Source organism: Antechinus flavipes, chromosome 6 (assembly GCF_016432865.1).
Source record: "Antechinus flavipes isolate AdamAnt ecotype Samford, QLD, Australia chromosome 6, AdamAnt_v2, whole genome shotgun sequence".
NCBI classification, from domain to species: domain Eukaryota; kingdom Metazoa; phylum Chordata; class Mammalia; order Dasyuromorphia; family Dasyuridae; genus Antechinus; species Antechinus flavipes.
The window spans coordinates 65,810,182-65,824,929 of NC_067403.1; the positions used below are offsets into that span (position 1 = coordinate 65,810,182).

The window sequence follows — 14,748 nt, forward strand, 5'->3', positions numbered from 1 at the left end:
TTTCTAAATTACTAGATTCTAAACTACTTGAAGTAGGGATTTCCTGATTCATTTCTATCCCCCCCCCCCGACACCTAGTATATTATTTTGCCCAGATATTATTTAATATTAAGTTTAGTATATAGAATAAATGCACAGTCTTCAATTTCTGAACCTAATTATTACATACAACCATAATGTAAAACTCTAATCAGAATTAGCTTTCTAGCATTCTTGAAAATAAAAAATTCAGCAAAGTCAGCAGAGACTAAAATTTCAACCTGGGCAGCTAGATAGTTGATCAAGGAGTAAAAGTGCAGCCTTTAACCACACTTGCCAAGAAAAGTCTGAAGTTCTTCAAATACTAGACTAGGAATTAGAGAGCTAGAGCTGGAAAGAATCTCCGATGTCCTCTGGTACAAGCTTTTCATTATATAGAAAGGGAAACTGAGGCCAAAGAAGGCTTATCGTTAGGTCATTTGTCCTAGGTCAAACAGAGAGCAAGGATTAATGTTAAGATTTGAACCCAGGTCCTGATCCCTGATGGAGCGTGATTGTATACTATGTGCACTCTCCTGGAAACTGCCAAACATCCATTCCAATGGGGCTTTGGGGGTTTGGAGGATTAGCTGCCAAGGCAGGTTAGCAAAATCTCTATCTTTCTTGCTGCTGAAGTTTAATTATTCTTGCCATAATGAAATAAATTCCATCTTTGAAACTTGGCCAGGTTGTCAGGGAAACATTTTAGTTAAAGGTAGCAGATCATATGGTTGACTGACTTGTACAATTTTCTTTGGATCTGGAGGACAGTGTCTGGGTCTTTTCGCTAGGTTTCTCTTCCATTCCTAAGATACTTTGCCTCTCAATTTCTGCTTCTTGGAATCTGTTCAGGCATTCAATGCCCTTCACCTCAGCCTGAGGTAGGGAGAGTAGGTCAGAGGCTAAATAAGCATGAAATTGCACTTTATTCCAATGCAGATCCCACTTAAAGAGGCCCAGTTGAGGGACCCATGGCTTATCTATAAGGGTTTCCTAGGTGACCGTTTAGACCTGTCAGACAATATGCTATGTCACAGGTTCATGGTAATCAGTGAAAAATGGAAGGGGAAAATAAGCTTCCAGACAAATAAAATTAATGCATATGGATTTAAGAAGGAAGTGGTTGAATGGGGGAATTTTTTTTTTCTCTCAGAATTCTCAGGTATGGCTTTCGTATCCAAAATTTATACTTGTAGATTCTTTCATTTGTATACTTAAGATGGGAGAGTCATTCCCAAGGAGATAAATTCTCAAAAGTACTCACTCAAAAGATTGCAAATTGTAAATAACTTTTATGAAAGAATACTCTAAATCACCAATAAAAATAGCTAATATTTTTATGGTACTTATTATGTACCAGGTATTTTATAATTATCTAATGTTATCTTTACAACAACTCTGTGAAGTAGGTGCTATTCCCATTAGTAAAACTAATTTTTCTCACTAAGGTACTTACTTGCTTCCACTTTCATGTTTACTGGCACAAGATAGTATTTTATCCTTGCCTGTAGTTTTAAAAAAAAATTCTCTCTAATTAAAAAAGCTGCAAGGAAACAAAAACTCTATGTGACACATTAGCTTCTCAAAAGTTTGTCCTTTTTATTACCAAAGCATTAATTAAATTATTTATTGCTATCACCTTGCACAATGTCTGGCATACAGTTTAATAAATGATTGTTGCTTGACTAATGGCATTTGGAATACAGCCATGATGGAAAGAGTAGTTCATTGGGGGATCATTGTTGTACAAAAATGTACAATATACAAATGGCATCAGTTCTCAATTTCAAATGGGAAACAAATTTGTTTTTATCATAAGTATTTAAAAACTTACAAGGATCTAGAGACAAAAATAGTTAAATTTTAGTAAGGAGAAACGAAAACCTGAGTTAAAATCCTGCCTCTTACATTTGTTCCCTTTGTGTGACCCAGAATAATTCTGCCTTGGTGAAGAGGCTATACAAACCTAAATTGGAAATTTGTTTACAGTATGGTGGTAAACTGATTAAAAATTATATCTACAGTAAATATTTCTCAAAACAATATAAATTTGAATTAGTAGTTCACTCTGGGAGATGCCATTTCTGTTCATTTTTGTCTTTCACTATTAGATAATTTTCTTTTTTTTTTTTAATTTAATTTTATTTAATAATAACTTTGTATTGGCAGAATCCATGACAGGATAATTTTTACACGACATTATCCCTTGCAAGATAATTTTCAAAATAAAGTTCATTACCATGCATGCTTTTGAAACAACAGCCGGCTTGAGCAACAATCATTATCATGTTGCACCTAACACTGACCTTGAGCACATCCCTGACATGCTTTCTTGACTGGCTAGGAATACAGGCAGAGATGACATGGTGACATAACTGGCGAGTTAACCTTTGCCTGATCGGGACCATATTGGCGGCTATGATGACAATATACTGTCCTTTCAAATTGATTTAAAGGACTTGTTTTCGATAGCACAAATGGTACTTAAATGAAAAAGTGGTTTTCTAAAAAAATAAAGAGCAAAGATCTGTTAGCAAGCCAGAAATTACTTGTCTTTCTGGAAATGAGTTTCCCTTCACAGTATCATGGACCTCCCACCTATTTTGCAGATTTGAATACTGAGGGCTAGCAAGGTTGAATGACTCATACTTGAGCACAAAGGGAACAAATGAAAGAGGCAGGATTTTAACTCAGGTTTTCGTTTTCTGGCTCTGGAAGTAGTGCTCTTTCTACGGTTAGATAATCATTGTCTCCTCAAAGATCAGACTGTATAAAATTTTGGCTATCAATGTATTAAGTATAACAAAGTAGAAAATAACAGAAGATACAAATAACAATGGGCAAATGCTAAGAATAACAGAAGATTCTAATCAAGATCTTTCTACCACAAATAAAGGGCTTAAGCTTTAACAGCTTCAGATTGCAATAAAACTTTCAGGACACCCTGTTATTTTGATGAAAAGAAATAAAGATGTTAAAATACCAAATTTCAATTCCAGAGAGAAAAAGTACTCCCCATTTCCATTCAAATCACTTTATTTCTACTGTGCTCAAATTTAATTGAATATTTCATAAACTTTTTTTTTGCTGAGGCAATTGGGATTAAGTGACTTGTCCAGGGTCACACAGCTAGGAAGTAGTGTCTGAGGCCATATTTGAACTCAGGTCCTCCTGACTTTAGGGCTGGTGCTTTATCCACTTTGCCACCTAGCTGTCCTTTCAGAAGCTAACTGAAATGGGGTTTCATCTACACCACAATTTAGGAGGAAAAATAATGTATGTTTTAGGTTACACCCTAAAGAAAGCTAAAGCTTTCATTGCTTTATAATTAGATTTGCTTTTTTTTTTTTTTTTAAATAAACATTTGTTAAATGACCAGGTCCTTAGAAATGTTTAACTTCCATATCTACACTAAATAGGACTAACAAGAAAAACAATTATCATCAGTTAAAAAAATGAGCACTATTAATTGGCAAGGTAATTGGCATTACCTTGTGACTTCTCCTCTCCGCCCCCCTTCCTGGGAGGACAGAGAATAATGACCAAAGTTAAAAAATGTTTCTTAGTTTAAAATGATAACATTGATTGCTATTCTTAACAAGTAGTTTTTCTGTAGAGTTTAGAAATAAAGCTACTATAAGTGAAATGAGCAGAATCAGGAGATCATTATATACTTCAACAACGATACTGTTTGAGGATGTATTCTGATGGAAGTGGATCTCTTTGATAAAGAGTTAATTCAGTTTCAATTGATCAAGGATGGACAGAAGCAGCTACACCCAAAGAAAGGACACTGGGAAATGAATATAAACTTATTGCATTTTTTTCTTCCTGGGTTATTTATACCTTCTGAATCCAATTCTCCCTGTGCAACAAGAAAACTGTTCGGTTCTGCACACATATATCGTACCTAGGATATACTGTAACCTATTTAACATGTAAAGGACTACTTGCCATCTGGGGGAGGGGATGGAGGGAGGGGAAAAATGGGAACAGAAGTGAGTGCAAGGGATAATGCTGTAAAAAATTACCCTGGCATGGGTTCTGTCAATAAAAAGTTATTAAAAAAAAAAAAGAAATAAAGCTACTAGATATAAAGTTCTTTTGGGTACTAGCTTTAGGTCTCTTTAGGAAAAGAAATGGGGCATACTAAAATTACTTCAGGTCCAAATAAATGAAAGGGCATGACAAATTATAATAAGCAGATTTTTTTCTTCTTTTGATCTAAAAGTAAGGGTGCTCAGGATAAATCAGGCTTGACATATTTTCACTGATAAGTGCTTTTTCTGAGTCTTCCTTCTTTACATTCTTCTTTCTTGTGATTTCCCTTGTATTTTTCAGATAATTTTAGTTTCTATTTGGTGTCATAATTACTTAGGCAAACCTTACTCATCCTAGTGGATGCTAAACTCTTCAAGGGAAAGGACCACCTTAATCATTTCGGCATCCCCTCAAGTCCCTACCAATTTATTCACCAAATAAATTATATTTTTTATATATGAGACTATAAAACAGATCCAAAAGAAGCCCTAACAGGTTGCATTAAGCACCTGAAACAGTGAAGAAAGGATAGGAATTCCAAGGTAAATCATTAAACTTCCAAAGAATAGAGATGGGACGCTAGATTAAGTACTCAGCTTTACATTTTTTGTGACTCCAAATGGCTATGGTAGAAGAAAATAGACTTTTTCTGATTTACTAGAAGAATCACTGTCTTTCCAATTTACTAAATTGTTAAATAATTAACATTCTGAATCTGAAATAAAATCTCACATAAGAGGGAAAAAAACAGCTTGGCAGAATGATATTGAAACTACTAGCTAGGAGAAAATTGCCACCAACTTTTTGAATTACCCCTGTCATGGCAAACCTGTTATCTGATGATGAAGGATAAGCGCTAGAAAATATTAACTACCAGTATTCAATTTCAAGCAGTGGGTCTTATTTTTAGTCTTTACTGAATTTCTTAATTTGCTTATTTCTGTTAATGCTTTTCAAGTATAAATAAGATCCCTCTCATCTGCACAAGTGGATTAAATACCACTTCTTTTCTATAAGTTGATAGGACAGATATAACTTGAAAAGTGGGCAGACATCCTTTTTTCAGATAAGTTTTTATTTGTACATTCTGTGATACTGTAGAGAAATCCTAACATAAGTTGTTTTTCAGATATATCATTCAATGGACAGATAAACTGGTTGTCATCACTTCTTATAATGCACCTAAAATCATGGAAGAAAAAAAAGAAAGAGTATTAGTCTGGAACAATATTCTCTCCTCCCCCCATTAATTAATTTCTTCTTTAAGTTTTTTATTTTCAAAACATATTCAAGAATAATTTCTCATCACTGACCCTTGCAAAACCTTGTATTCCAAATTCCCTCCTCTTTTCTTCCACCCCCCTATGTAATCCAATATATGTTAAAAATAGATGTAAATAAAATATAGGCATAAGTATTTATATAATTATCTTGCTGCACAAGAAAAATCAGATCAAAAAGGAAAAAAATGAGAAAAAATAAAATTCAAGCAAACAAAAGAAGTGAAAATATTATGGTGTGATCATACTCAGTGGAACAGTATTCTTTAATTAGTCAAACCTTTTTCATGGTAAAATAACAATGATAGTGTAAGTCAAGAGAGTCAACACACCATATGTGGACCACAACTCTTCAAAGGGCTACCCAAACTAGGGCAACAGGGAAATATTAAACAAAACAAACCAATAAAAACAGATATTATATTAAAAAACTAAGTCAATATGCAAGTTGCATATTGTATGTATATATGTATATACCCTTACATATGAATTAGAGGACAATATTTCTATTTGAGTTTGTAAATTGATCTAGGATACTGAAATTCAGAGTCTGATTCTAATTCTACTTCCTGTTTTTGATATATGTGTCACCTTATCTATGTTTTCTATGTCTATGACTGTATATGACTAAACTCATTATGTGCAGAAACAGATATAATCACATCTATATTAAATATGCATAATAAAAAATAATTCATCACTTTCTCCATCATGGCATAAGACTTGCCTTCTCAAAGAAAGATTCCTCAACTCATTTGGACCCACTCTTTCTTTGTACTCTCTAATCAACAATATGGTGTATAATTGGTTGTATACTATTTTAACTTATGTTTTCTGGTAACTTCATTGTGCCCTCATGGCTTGCTACTGAGTTGAATGGTTTCTTCTGTTATAACTAGAATTAGAAATTATTTGAGATCAGGTACTATATTTTAATTTTCTTTCTACTGCTGTCTCAAACCCTACCCACTCCCAAACTATAATTCTGGGCAGGGAGAGAATAATTAGTGTATATTTATTGCTAAGTAGATAGTAACTCATTATTTCTAGTCTTTAAAGTTTAAGAAGAAGTACTGGTAGAAAGAAAAGGAAACTGAGTGGTAAGACAAAAAGAACCTGATTTGGAAAACAAAACTTAAACCTTAAAGATACAGAAATTCACAAAGTCATCATCTAAGTTGCTTTAAAGTTAATGTTTTCTGCTTGAGTATTGATCATCTTTAAAAAGTCAGCTATGGTTTTGGCTCATTAGTAATTTAAATTATATTTTCCCATATAGGTACAACAGGGCAGTAATCATATACTAAATGATACAAATTTAAGAAAAGATTATTGAGATCGCACGGCCCAGTGGATGGAGATTCTAAGTCAAAAAACCACGGGGCTTAATGCTGCTTCGGACATATTCTGGGCAAGACATTTCAAATCTTAGTGCTGGAAGCATGTCTTGGAACCTGTAAGTTGAAGCTGTACTTGTATACTGGTAAAGGGAGCTTCCTTCTCCTCATTCCTGTAGTAATGAAATCACAGCTCTAGCCTGCAGAGTAAATTATGTATAAGGATGCTTAACGACTCTGGAGATACAAAGATGAAAACAAAAACTGTCCCTCTAGAGGATAGTGATTGTTTCTTTTTTTACCTTGGTAAAATGGGCTCCCAGGGCCCAGGGCCCATCATAATACTTTCCACATAATGAGTGATGAATAGATGTTTGTGTAAGGGATAGCTTTTTGTATATGTAGAAGTACTTGTGTGGGAGTGCATGAGAGAGCATGCATGGTATAGGGGAAATATAATCACTCACTGGATTTGAAGTTAGAGGACCTAGAATCTAAAACTGTTTCTGATATTTAATAATTGTATGATCTTGTACAGTAGCAATGATAAAAAAAAAAAAATTTTGTAAATACCCCAAAAAAGAAGTGAGCACTACAATTTAAAAAGTTTGGACAAATATCAATACTTCAAAGATTTGAATACAGTCCTTCTGAAAATTGGTAGATGATTTTTGAGACTAAAATATTCATCACCCTCTAGCCAGCCTAGAGGGGAATATGTTCAAACTTAGCTAGATTGTTCCTGCAATGGTACACATAGAAGACCTCTAAAATGGGTGCTTTATCACCAAAGAACACAGTTCACTCTCGCACCTTGAAGAAGTATTAAAGTAGCATTTTATAAAGAAAACAACATGATCTAAATGTTAATGAAACAACAAGAAGAGAAACTGTGACTATAGTTTTATAGAGAAAGTGGCAAAAATTTCTTTAATTTATAAACTATGTACTTACAAGCAGAAAAGAAGTAAATTCAAATAATTTATTCTAGTCCTTTTCTTCTTTCATATTCTAACATATCTTCTTTATGTTGTTGGAGAAGCTAGAAGACAGCAATATTTAAAAACAGAAAAACAGTTTACACATCACCTTTTTTTCTTTTTTGCTTCTTAATGGTTCCCTTATGTCCCTTACTCTTGAAACCAATAAATACAATCAAGCGAAAACAAACCAAAATATTGGCTATATCTGAAGATGTAAGCTTTATTCATTCCATACCTGTGATCTATCACCTCTTTGCTGAGAGGTGTTTCCCTGAGAAATTTCAAAGGAGAAATCTATCAAGAATTATATTTTTCAGGATCATGTTAGACTAAAATAATTAGGATTTATTTTTGAATTATGCATGATATGGCCAGGATGAACAGAGCACTTATTTAAAAAATTTTGGTACAAGAGAATTTTAAAAGGTATCTTTTGAAGCTGAAAGATTCAATTCAGGATAAATAAAAGGAAATTCTTTCTTTTTTTGGGAGTGGTGGTGGTGGTGATGGTGGTAATGAGGTAATTGGGGTTAAGTGACTTTCCTAGGGTCACACAAATGGTGCTCTAGGCACTGCAGCATCTAGCTGCTCCATAAAAAGAAATTTTACTTTATATTATAAAATCAGTTCATCTATCCCATGAGTTGAAATGCATGGAAATAATACTGCAAGATGTATTTTGATCAGTTAACAAATGCTATATCTGTAACTGATTAGAACAGAGAATAGAGAGTTGATGTTTCTAAACTTCTGAGTTCTTGTCATGAAAGACAACTCATGCCCTGTTAAAAAATATATGTTGCTACCTCTATCAGAATTATGTGATCACCCATCTGCTTTGACTTGACACTTTTGTTCCCCTGTCGTGTTCCAGTTATTATCTTTCTCCAATTTTTGTCTGTGTGCCATTTTTGTAAACCAAATACTGTTAACTAAAACTGAGATGAAACAAATTGATAGATTCCTTCTATTACTCAAATAAAATAAAGTCCTATTATAAACAAATATTAAAAAGCACAAATTCATAATTTTATCCTTCTTTAAGTAGACTTCAACTCCCTCTGCTCTCTTTCTCAACTACTCTGAGAAAACTCAAGACAAGATAAAAAAGATAAGAATTTAGAGAAAGAAAAGGGAAGAACGAAGCCCCAATATGTACTAGGTTGCGCTTTTTAAAAAATTTCTATATCATCTGGGAGATGGAGTGTGGGGAAGAGGGGAAATTGGAACACAGGATTTTGCAAGGGTCAGTGGTGAAAAATTATCCTTGCATATGTTTTGAAAATAAAAAGATTCAATTAAAAATTTTTTTCTATGTCACTAGAGAAGTTCTTATTTGCTTGTCCTATTTTGAGATCCTTTCAACTGCAATTGTAATCTCTAGCCATGTATTTATCACAAACATGCTGATTACAGCAATCTAATTTTAAGGTCCATAATCAATCAATAAATAATTATTAAGCACCTACTAGGTGATAAACAATATGCTAAATGGTGTAGATACAAAAAAAAGTTGGTAAAATATAGTCCCTGCCCTCAAGGAGCTTACCATCTCATGGAGAAAACAAGATGCAAGCAAATATATATAAAGTGAGATAATTACAAAGAAGAAATCAAATGGGGATAATTAAGAGAAGGAAGGTACTGGAATTAAGAAAATTGATGGCTTCCAGTAAAAGAAGGGATTTTAGTTTTGTCTTAAAAGAAGCCAAGGAGATCAATATTGGGAGCAGAGGAAGGAGAGTATTCCAGGCATGAGGGACAGCCAGAGAAAGTATCTACAGTCAGCAGTGAAGTGTCTTGTTCATAGAACAGCCAGGTGTCAGTAGACTGAAGAGTATGTTAGGGAGTAAGATGTGAGAAGACTAGGATAGCGGGAGGGGGCCAGATCAGAAAGGCTCTGAATCCTGATGGCCAAAAGGAGTCACTGGAAGGAGTCACTAGATTTAACTGAGTAAGGAGTACAGAGGTATATGTGTGTGTTGAGGAGAGACTTGAGGCAGACAGACCTACCAGTAGCCTATTACAATAATGCAAGTGTGAGGTGATGAGGGCCTGCACCAGAGTGGGAGCAGTGTCAGAGGGAAAAAGAGGTGTATTTGAAGCTGCTGCAAAGGTGTAATCAAAAGACCTTATCAGCACACTGGATATGGAAGCTGAGAGGATAACTCCTAGGTAGTGAGTCTGAGGGACTGGGAGGATGGTGTTGTCTCCACAGTAAGGGGAAGGTGGAATGGGGGGTGTCAAGGTGTGGACAAATTTAAGAGGAAAGATAATGAGTTCAGTTTTTGAAATATTGACTTGAAGATGCCTAACGGACAACAGTTAAAAGTGTTTGAAAAGCAGCTAGAGATAAATGTGAGATGAAGTGAGCAGAGAGTTTGGGGCAGAATAGACAGATTTGAAAATCATAAGTATAGAGATAGTAATTCAATTTATGGGAGCTGATAAGATCACTCTGTGAAATAGTACAGAGGAAGAAGAGCACAAAGGACAAAACTCTGTAGGTCAAGAAGGAAGTTCCTAGGACTTTGAATTGGATCCTCTTTGGAAGACCTTTGGAAGGCAGGGACAACACAGATAAAAAACATACATTAGTTATGATGTACATTTATGGAGGGAATAACAACTCTATTAAAGTATGGGGGTATCTGTAATTATATTGGGGATGATTTAAATTCTTGAATTATAAATAGGAATGTTTTCACACAATGGATTAATTTTTTAGGCTAAAACCTGAAGGATACCCATGGTGAGAGGGTATAATCTGAAAGAAGATCCACTATAGAGTTGTAATCATGGAATTTCATTTCTATATCCTGTTAACTGTTTTTGCTTTTTTCTGCAGCCACTGGATGTCTAGGGGGCAGTAAGGCTAACAAAAGGCAGAATAAAGAGAAAACAGTAAGTCTGGAAGAGATGCCAGCTGATAAGGTTAACACAATTCTGATATGCAAGAAATACTGAAAAGGATCACTTTTCCTACACCTATTCTTTTCCCTTTCCAGGATATTGCCAGGAATATAAAAAGAGTCTTTGTATTTCCACTTTGGGAATTTTCCTCACTGTCTAGACTTTATATTACAAAATCATTCCTCAGGCTTTATATCTTCCCTTTTAGGAAGGAAACTATTCTACACTAAACATATATAACACTCAATCAGTCATTTTAAATTTGAGTTCAAAATATCACTTTCAAAGCTACAAGACAGGGGAAGCATGGCTATATAGTTTATTTGAAAAAAAAAATGATCTGTGGGTATTATTGAATTTTAAATTCAACATGGGTCAGTGGTATAACATGAAAGTCAAGAAAGTTAATTAAGATCTTTGGGGTCAACAAGAGGCACAGCTTCCAGGAAGGAGGTGAGAGTCTTGCCCTACTCTGTCCTGATCACTACATTTTAGAAAGGCACTGATGAGCCACACTGGGTCCAGAGGTCAATTAGGATAAAGTTGATGACAGATGATGATCAGTTTAAGAAGTAGAGAAGTCTTAGAGGTGAAGTAGGAAAGACAATTATCTTTAAACATCTGAAGGAAGGTCACTTTTAAGAAGGGTAAGACTTATTCTCTGCTTAGCCACAAGGGGCAGAACTAGTTGGAATGGGCAGAAGCTACAAATAGGCTTGGATATGAAAACTTTCTAACAGAGCTATTGAAAAGCAGAACAAGCTGTTTTTTTGGGGTAAAGTATTCTCCTTTACCAAAAGTAAAGCAAAAGCTACATGACCACTTGTAAGCTATGTCATAAAGGAAATTCTTTTTGAAATACAGTTTTGATCAGATGGTTCCTGAAGTTCCTTCCTGAAATTTTCTGAATTTCTATTGAAATTCTATTATTTACACATGTCTGTCAACCAGCAACTTTCCTTCTGACACAACTCTTATGCTCCACTACTATGGAGCATCCCGTATTGACTAACTTGCTTCTCTGTAGAAGGGAATACTTACAAAGCCCACAGGCCTGCAGTAGTGCCCAAGGTTAGTATTACTTTCAGCCAGTTGGGCTTGTCATTTATATTGTTCCGAACATAAAATGCTGAACGAACCAAAGCTGAAATAGAAAACAAATATGCATTTTCAAATGTTATTGATGACTTATTTATAACTAATATAACTAGCTGACAATCTTTCCAGGCAATCTTTTTTCACGGCAAAAAGGCATATTTCCTTTCATGAGTCCATTTAGACTATGTTAAGAACAGAATGGATGTGGGAGATTGGCAATGAGTAATGATACAAAGCATTAGGTTTGTCAAACCTCAGTAGTTCATGTAGTCTGGCTTTACATTTAGGAACTTTCTAATCTTGTGAACGTATCTATTTGTCTTACATCTTCTAAAGCATTTATGTATAACAGTGTATTTTAAAATCTGTGTGGGTGGGGTAGTGGACAGAGCACCAGCCCTGAAGTCAGGAGGACCTGAGTTCAAATTTGGCCTCAGACACTTAACACTTCCTGGCTGGGTGACCCTGGACAAGTCACTTAACCCCAAATGCCTCAGCCAAAAAAAGAAGAATAAAATAAAAAAAAAGTCTGTGAAGGTGTCTTATTCCTCAATTTACTTCTGAAGCATCTATTAAGTGCCTGATATATTCAGCACAAGTATAAACACTGGGAACACAAAGACAAAACCAAAGCAATCCCTGCCCTCGAGAAGCTTATATCATATCGGGGAAAAAATAAATTGTCCTTAAATTAAAAATATTTTGGTGGAAGAAACAGATCCATGATTTTACCTATGTAGAGAAACTCCTTCTACCAAGACAAATCAGCATCTGCTCAGTAAATCAGTTTTAGAAAGTAGTCTGTGTGCACTAAGAGATGAAGGGACTTATCCAGTAAAACTATCCCAAATAAATTCAGAGAAAAACAGGGAAGCACACTAGTAACTGCTGGAGATTAGGAAAAGCCTGATGTAGCAGAAAGGATGTATGAGACAAGCCTTTAGTAAATCTAGGGATCTAATGAGGCAAGGTTAAGGAAGGCATTCATTATGGCACAGAGATAGAATTGTGAATGCAAAAGTGAAAGAAGGTCTAGGAGGGCTGAATGAAAGCTACTCTCCTCTCTAATTCCTGACAAATGATTTTTATTGTTTTGTCTGTGTCTGCCTGACCCCGATCGGTGTTTTCTTGTCAAAGATAGCAGAGCAGTTTGTCATTTTCTTCTCCAGCCCGTTTGAAAGATGAGGAAACTGAGGCAAGCAGGGGACTGCGACTTGCCCAGCTGGGCTGACTCAGAGGAGCCTTTCTGACCCCAGGCCCAGGGCTGGATGTACCATGGTGCCCCCTCACGACCAATAACAGCAGCTCACTTTTCTGTAGAGCTGGCCGACTAAGCCTTTGATAGACGAATAAAGTGAAACAAATAAGTGTAAAGGACTCGTTCAAAATGACAGCTAGTAAAGGGCTGAGACTGAATTTAGGCTTCCTGACCCCCCGCCCGGCGTTCGGTGCACACGGCGCCTCCTCGCGGACAACACTAACAGCTCACTTTTCTGTAGCGCTTGCTCCTAATAACTGAACGTAATAAGACACAAATGAAGCGTAAATGACTCGCCCGGGTTAGGGTTAGGGTTCAGCGGATAAGGGTTTGAGACTGCACTTGAACTCAGGCCTTTCTGATTCCAGCCTCGGCTGTTCTATCCACTCCCTACTCTGGGTGTGTTTGCTTATTTGTAAAATATCATTAAATAAAACAGCAGATCCTCAGCATGGGTGTAGAGAAGCACTTTGCAAACCACAAGGGCCCTCCTGCCAGGGGAACAGATCCTGTCTGAAGCACCCAAGGGGAGCCTTTGGCGTTGATGCACTCAGCAGGCACTTAAAAGTCGCAGCATCACATAGGGGCTAGCTTTAACGGCTAAAAGATGGGAGGTTCCCCTCAGCTTTAGATGCACAGTTGCGGGATGACCCTGGCATGTCGTTTAACCTCAGTTTTCCCGTCTGCAAAGGAAGAATAACAAGATCATGGACTTTGCAAGTGCTATGCAAATGAGAACTGGTGTTAATGACAACTATGGCCCCTTTTTCCAGGGAATGGAGAACGGAGACTGAGGTTAATCGATAAGTATGAAGAGTGGATGGGTGGGATTTGGGATAGCCGTAGTAGAAGGGCGCGGCGGAGGGGTGTGTGGTGGGCTTCACGAGACTCAGGCCGAAGGTCATGGACAAGGCCGGGTCCGAGTCACGGGCTAGCCGCGCCTCCGTCCTTCTCACGCTCGCTCCCTCCCCTCCCCCCGGATCAGGAGAGGAGCGGGTCTGGGGGAAGCCGTCGCGGCCGCGGGGAAACTCACTGTGGCGTGGAAGCTGGGTCCCGGGGAGGAGCCGGGACAATTGCGGCAGCTGCCTTAGGGACGGTGCCATCTTGATCCGCGCGTCGTCCTGGAGCCCCACCTCCTGCACGTGATCCCGGTAAAGCCCCGCCCATTCTCGGGCTGAGCTGGAGGCGGGGCTTCGTGACGCTAGCTGTTGCAGGCTCCACCCCGGTCCCGCCCTACCGCCCTTTCCGCTTCGGTTTATCGGTCCCGGCTCAAGGGTGAAAAACAGGAAAAGAGTAACTTCCCTTTGGCCCAGCCTCACACTATCCTTACGCCATGCGGCCTCTGGACGTTTGGGTTAGATTGTACATCCACCTCATCCTTGGGTGGACTAAATGAGGGGTTCTTAACTTTTGGCACATTGGGGAAGAAAGGACAGCCTACTTACGTACCGGGCTTCTGTGCTGAGTTCTTTGCAGATATCTCATTTGTTCCTCCCAACGACCTTTACTGTTGCTATCTACATTTTATGGAGAAGGAAACTGAGGCAGGCAGAATTGAAGGGGCTTGTCCAAGGTCACACAGCTAGGAAGCCTTTGGGTTTGGATTTGAATTCAGATCTGACTTCAGGCGCCACCTGGCTGCCTTATAGGTTAACTTTATGGACCCCTTTTCAGAAGGGTGTTTTTAAACGGTTGAAAGAAATGCTACATTTCGGTTGAAGATGAGTGAAAATCAATGTTCCCTGAGAACGTTGGACTTTATCTGGCAACAAGACTGCTCTTTGATTTACAGACTTTTTCTCTGATTATTCCCCAATCCT

At 37.1% G+C, this 14,748-nt stretch overlaps 1 protein-coding gene across 1 annotated transcript; it reads right to left on the reverse strand.

The window, feature by feature from the left end:
* Positions 1 to 5,113: 5,113 nt before the first annotated feature.
* NDUFC1 (NADH:ubiquinone oxidoreductase subunit C1) lies at positions 5,114 to 14,096 on the reverse strand. Its single transcript, XM_051964435.1, has 5 exons — positions 13,962 to 14,096; positions 11,614 to 11,716; position 11,087; positions 7,631 to 7,718; positions 5,114 to 5,241 (listed from the first exon to the last, which is right to left on the reverse strand). The coding sequence occupies exons 1-4, from the start codon at positions 14,029 to 14,031 to the stop codon at positions 7,659 to 7,661; spliced, it is 234 nt and encodes a 77-aa protein (XP_051820395.1). The 5' UTR covers positions 14,032 to 14,096; the 3' UTR covers positions 5,114 to 5,241; positions 7,631 to 7,658.
* Positions 14,097 to 14,748: the final 652 nt, after the last annotated feature.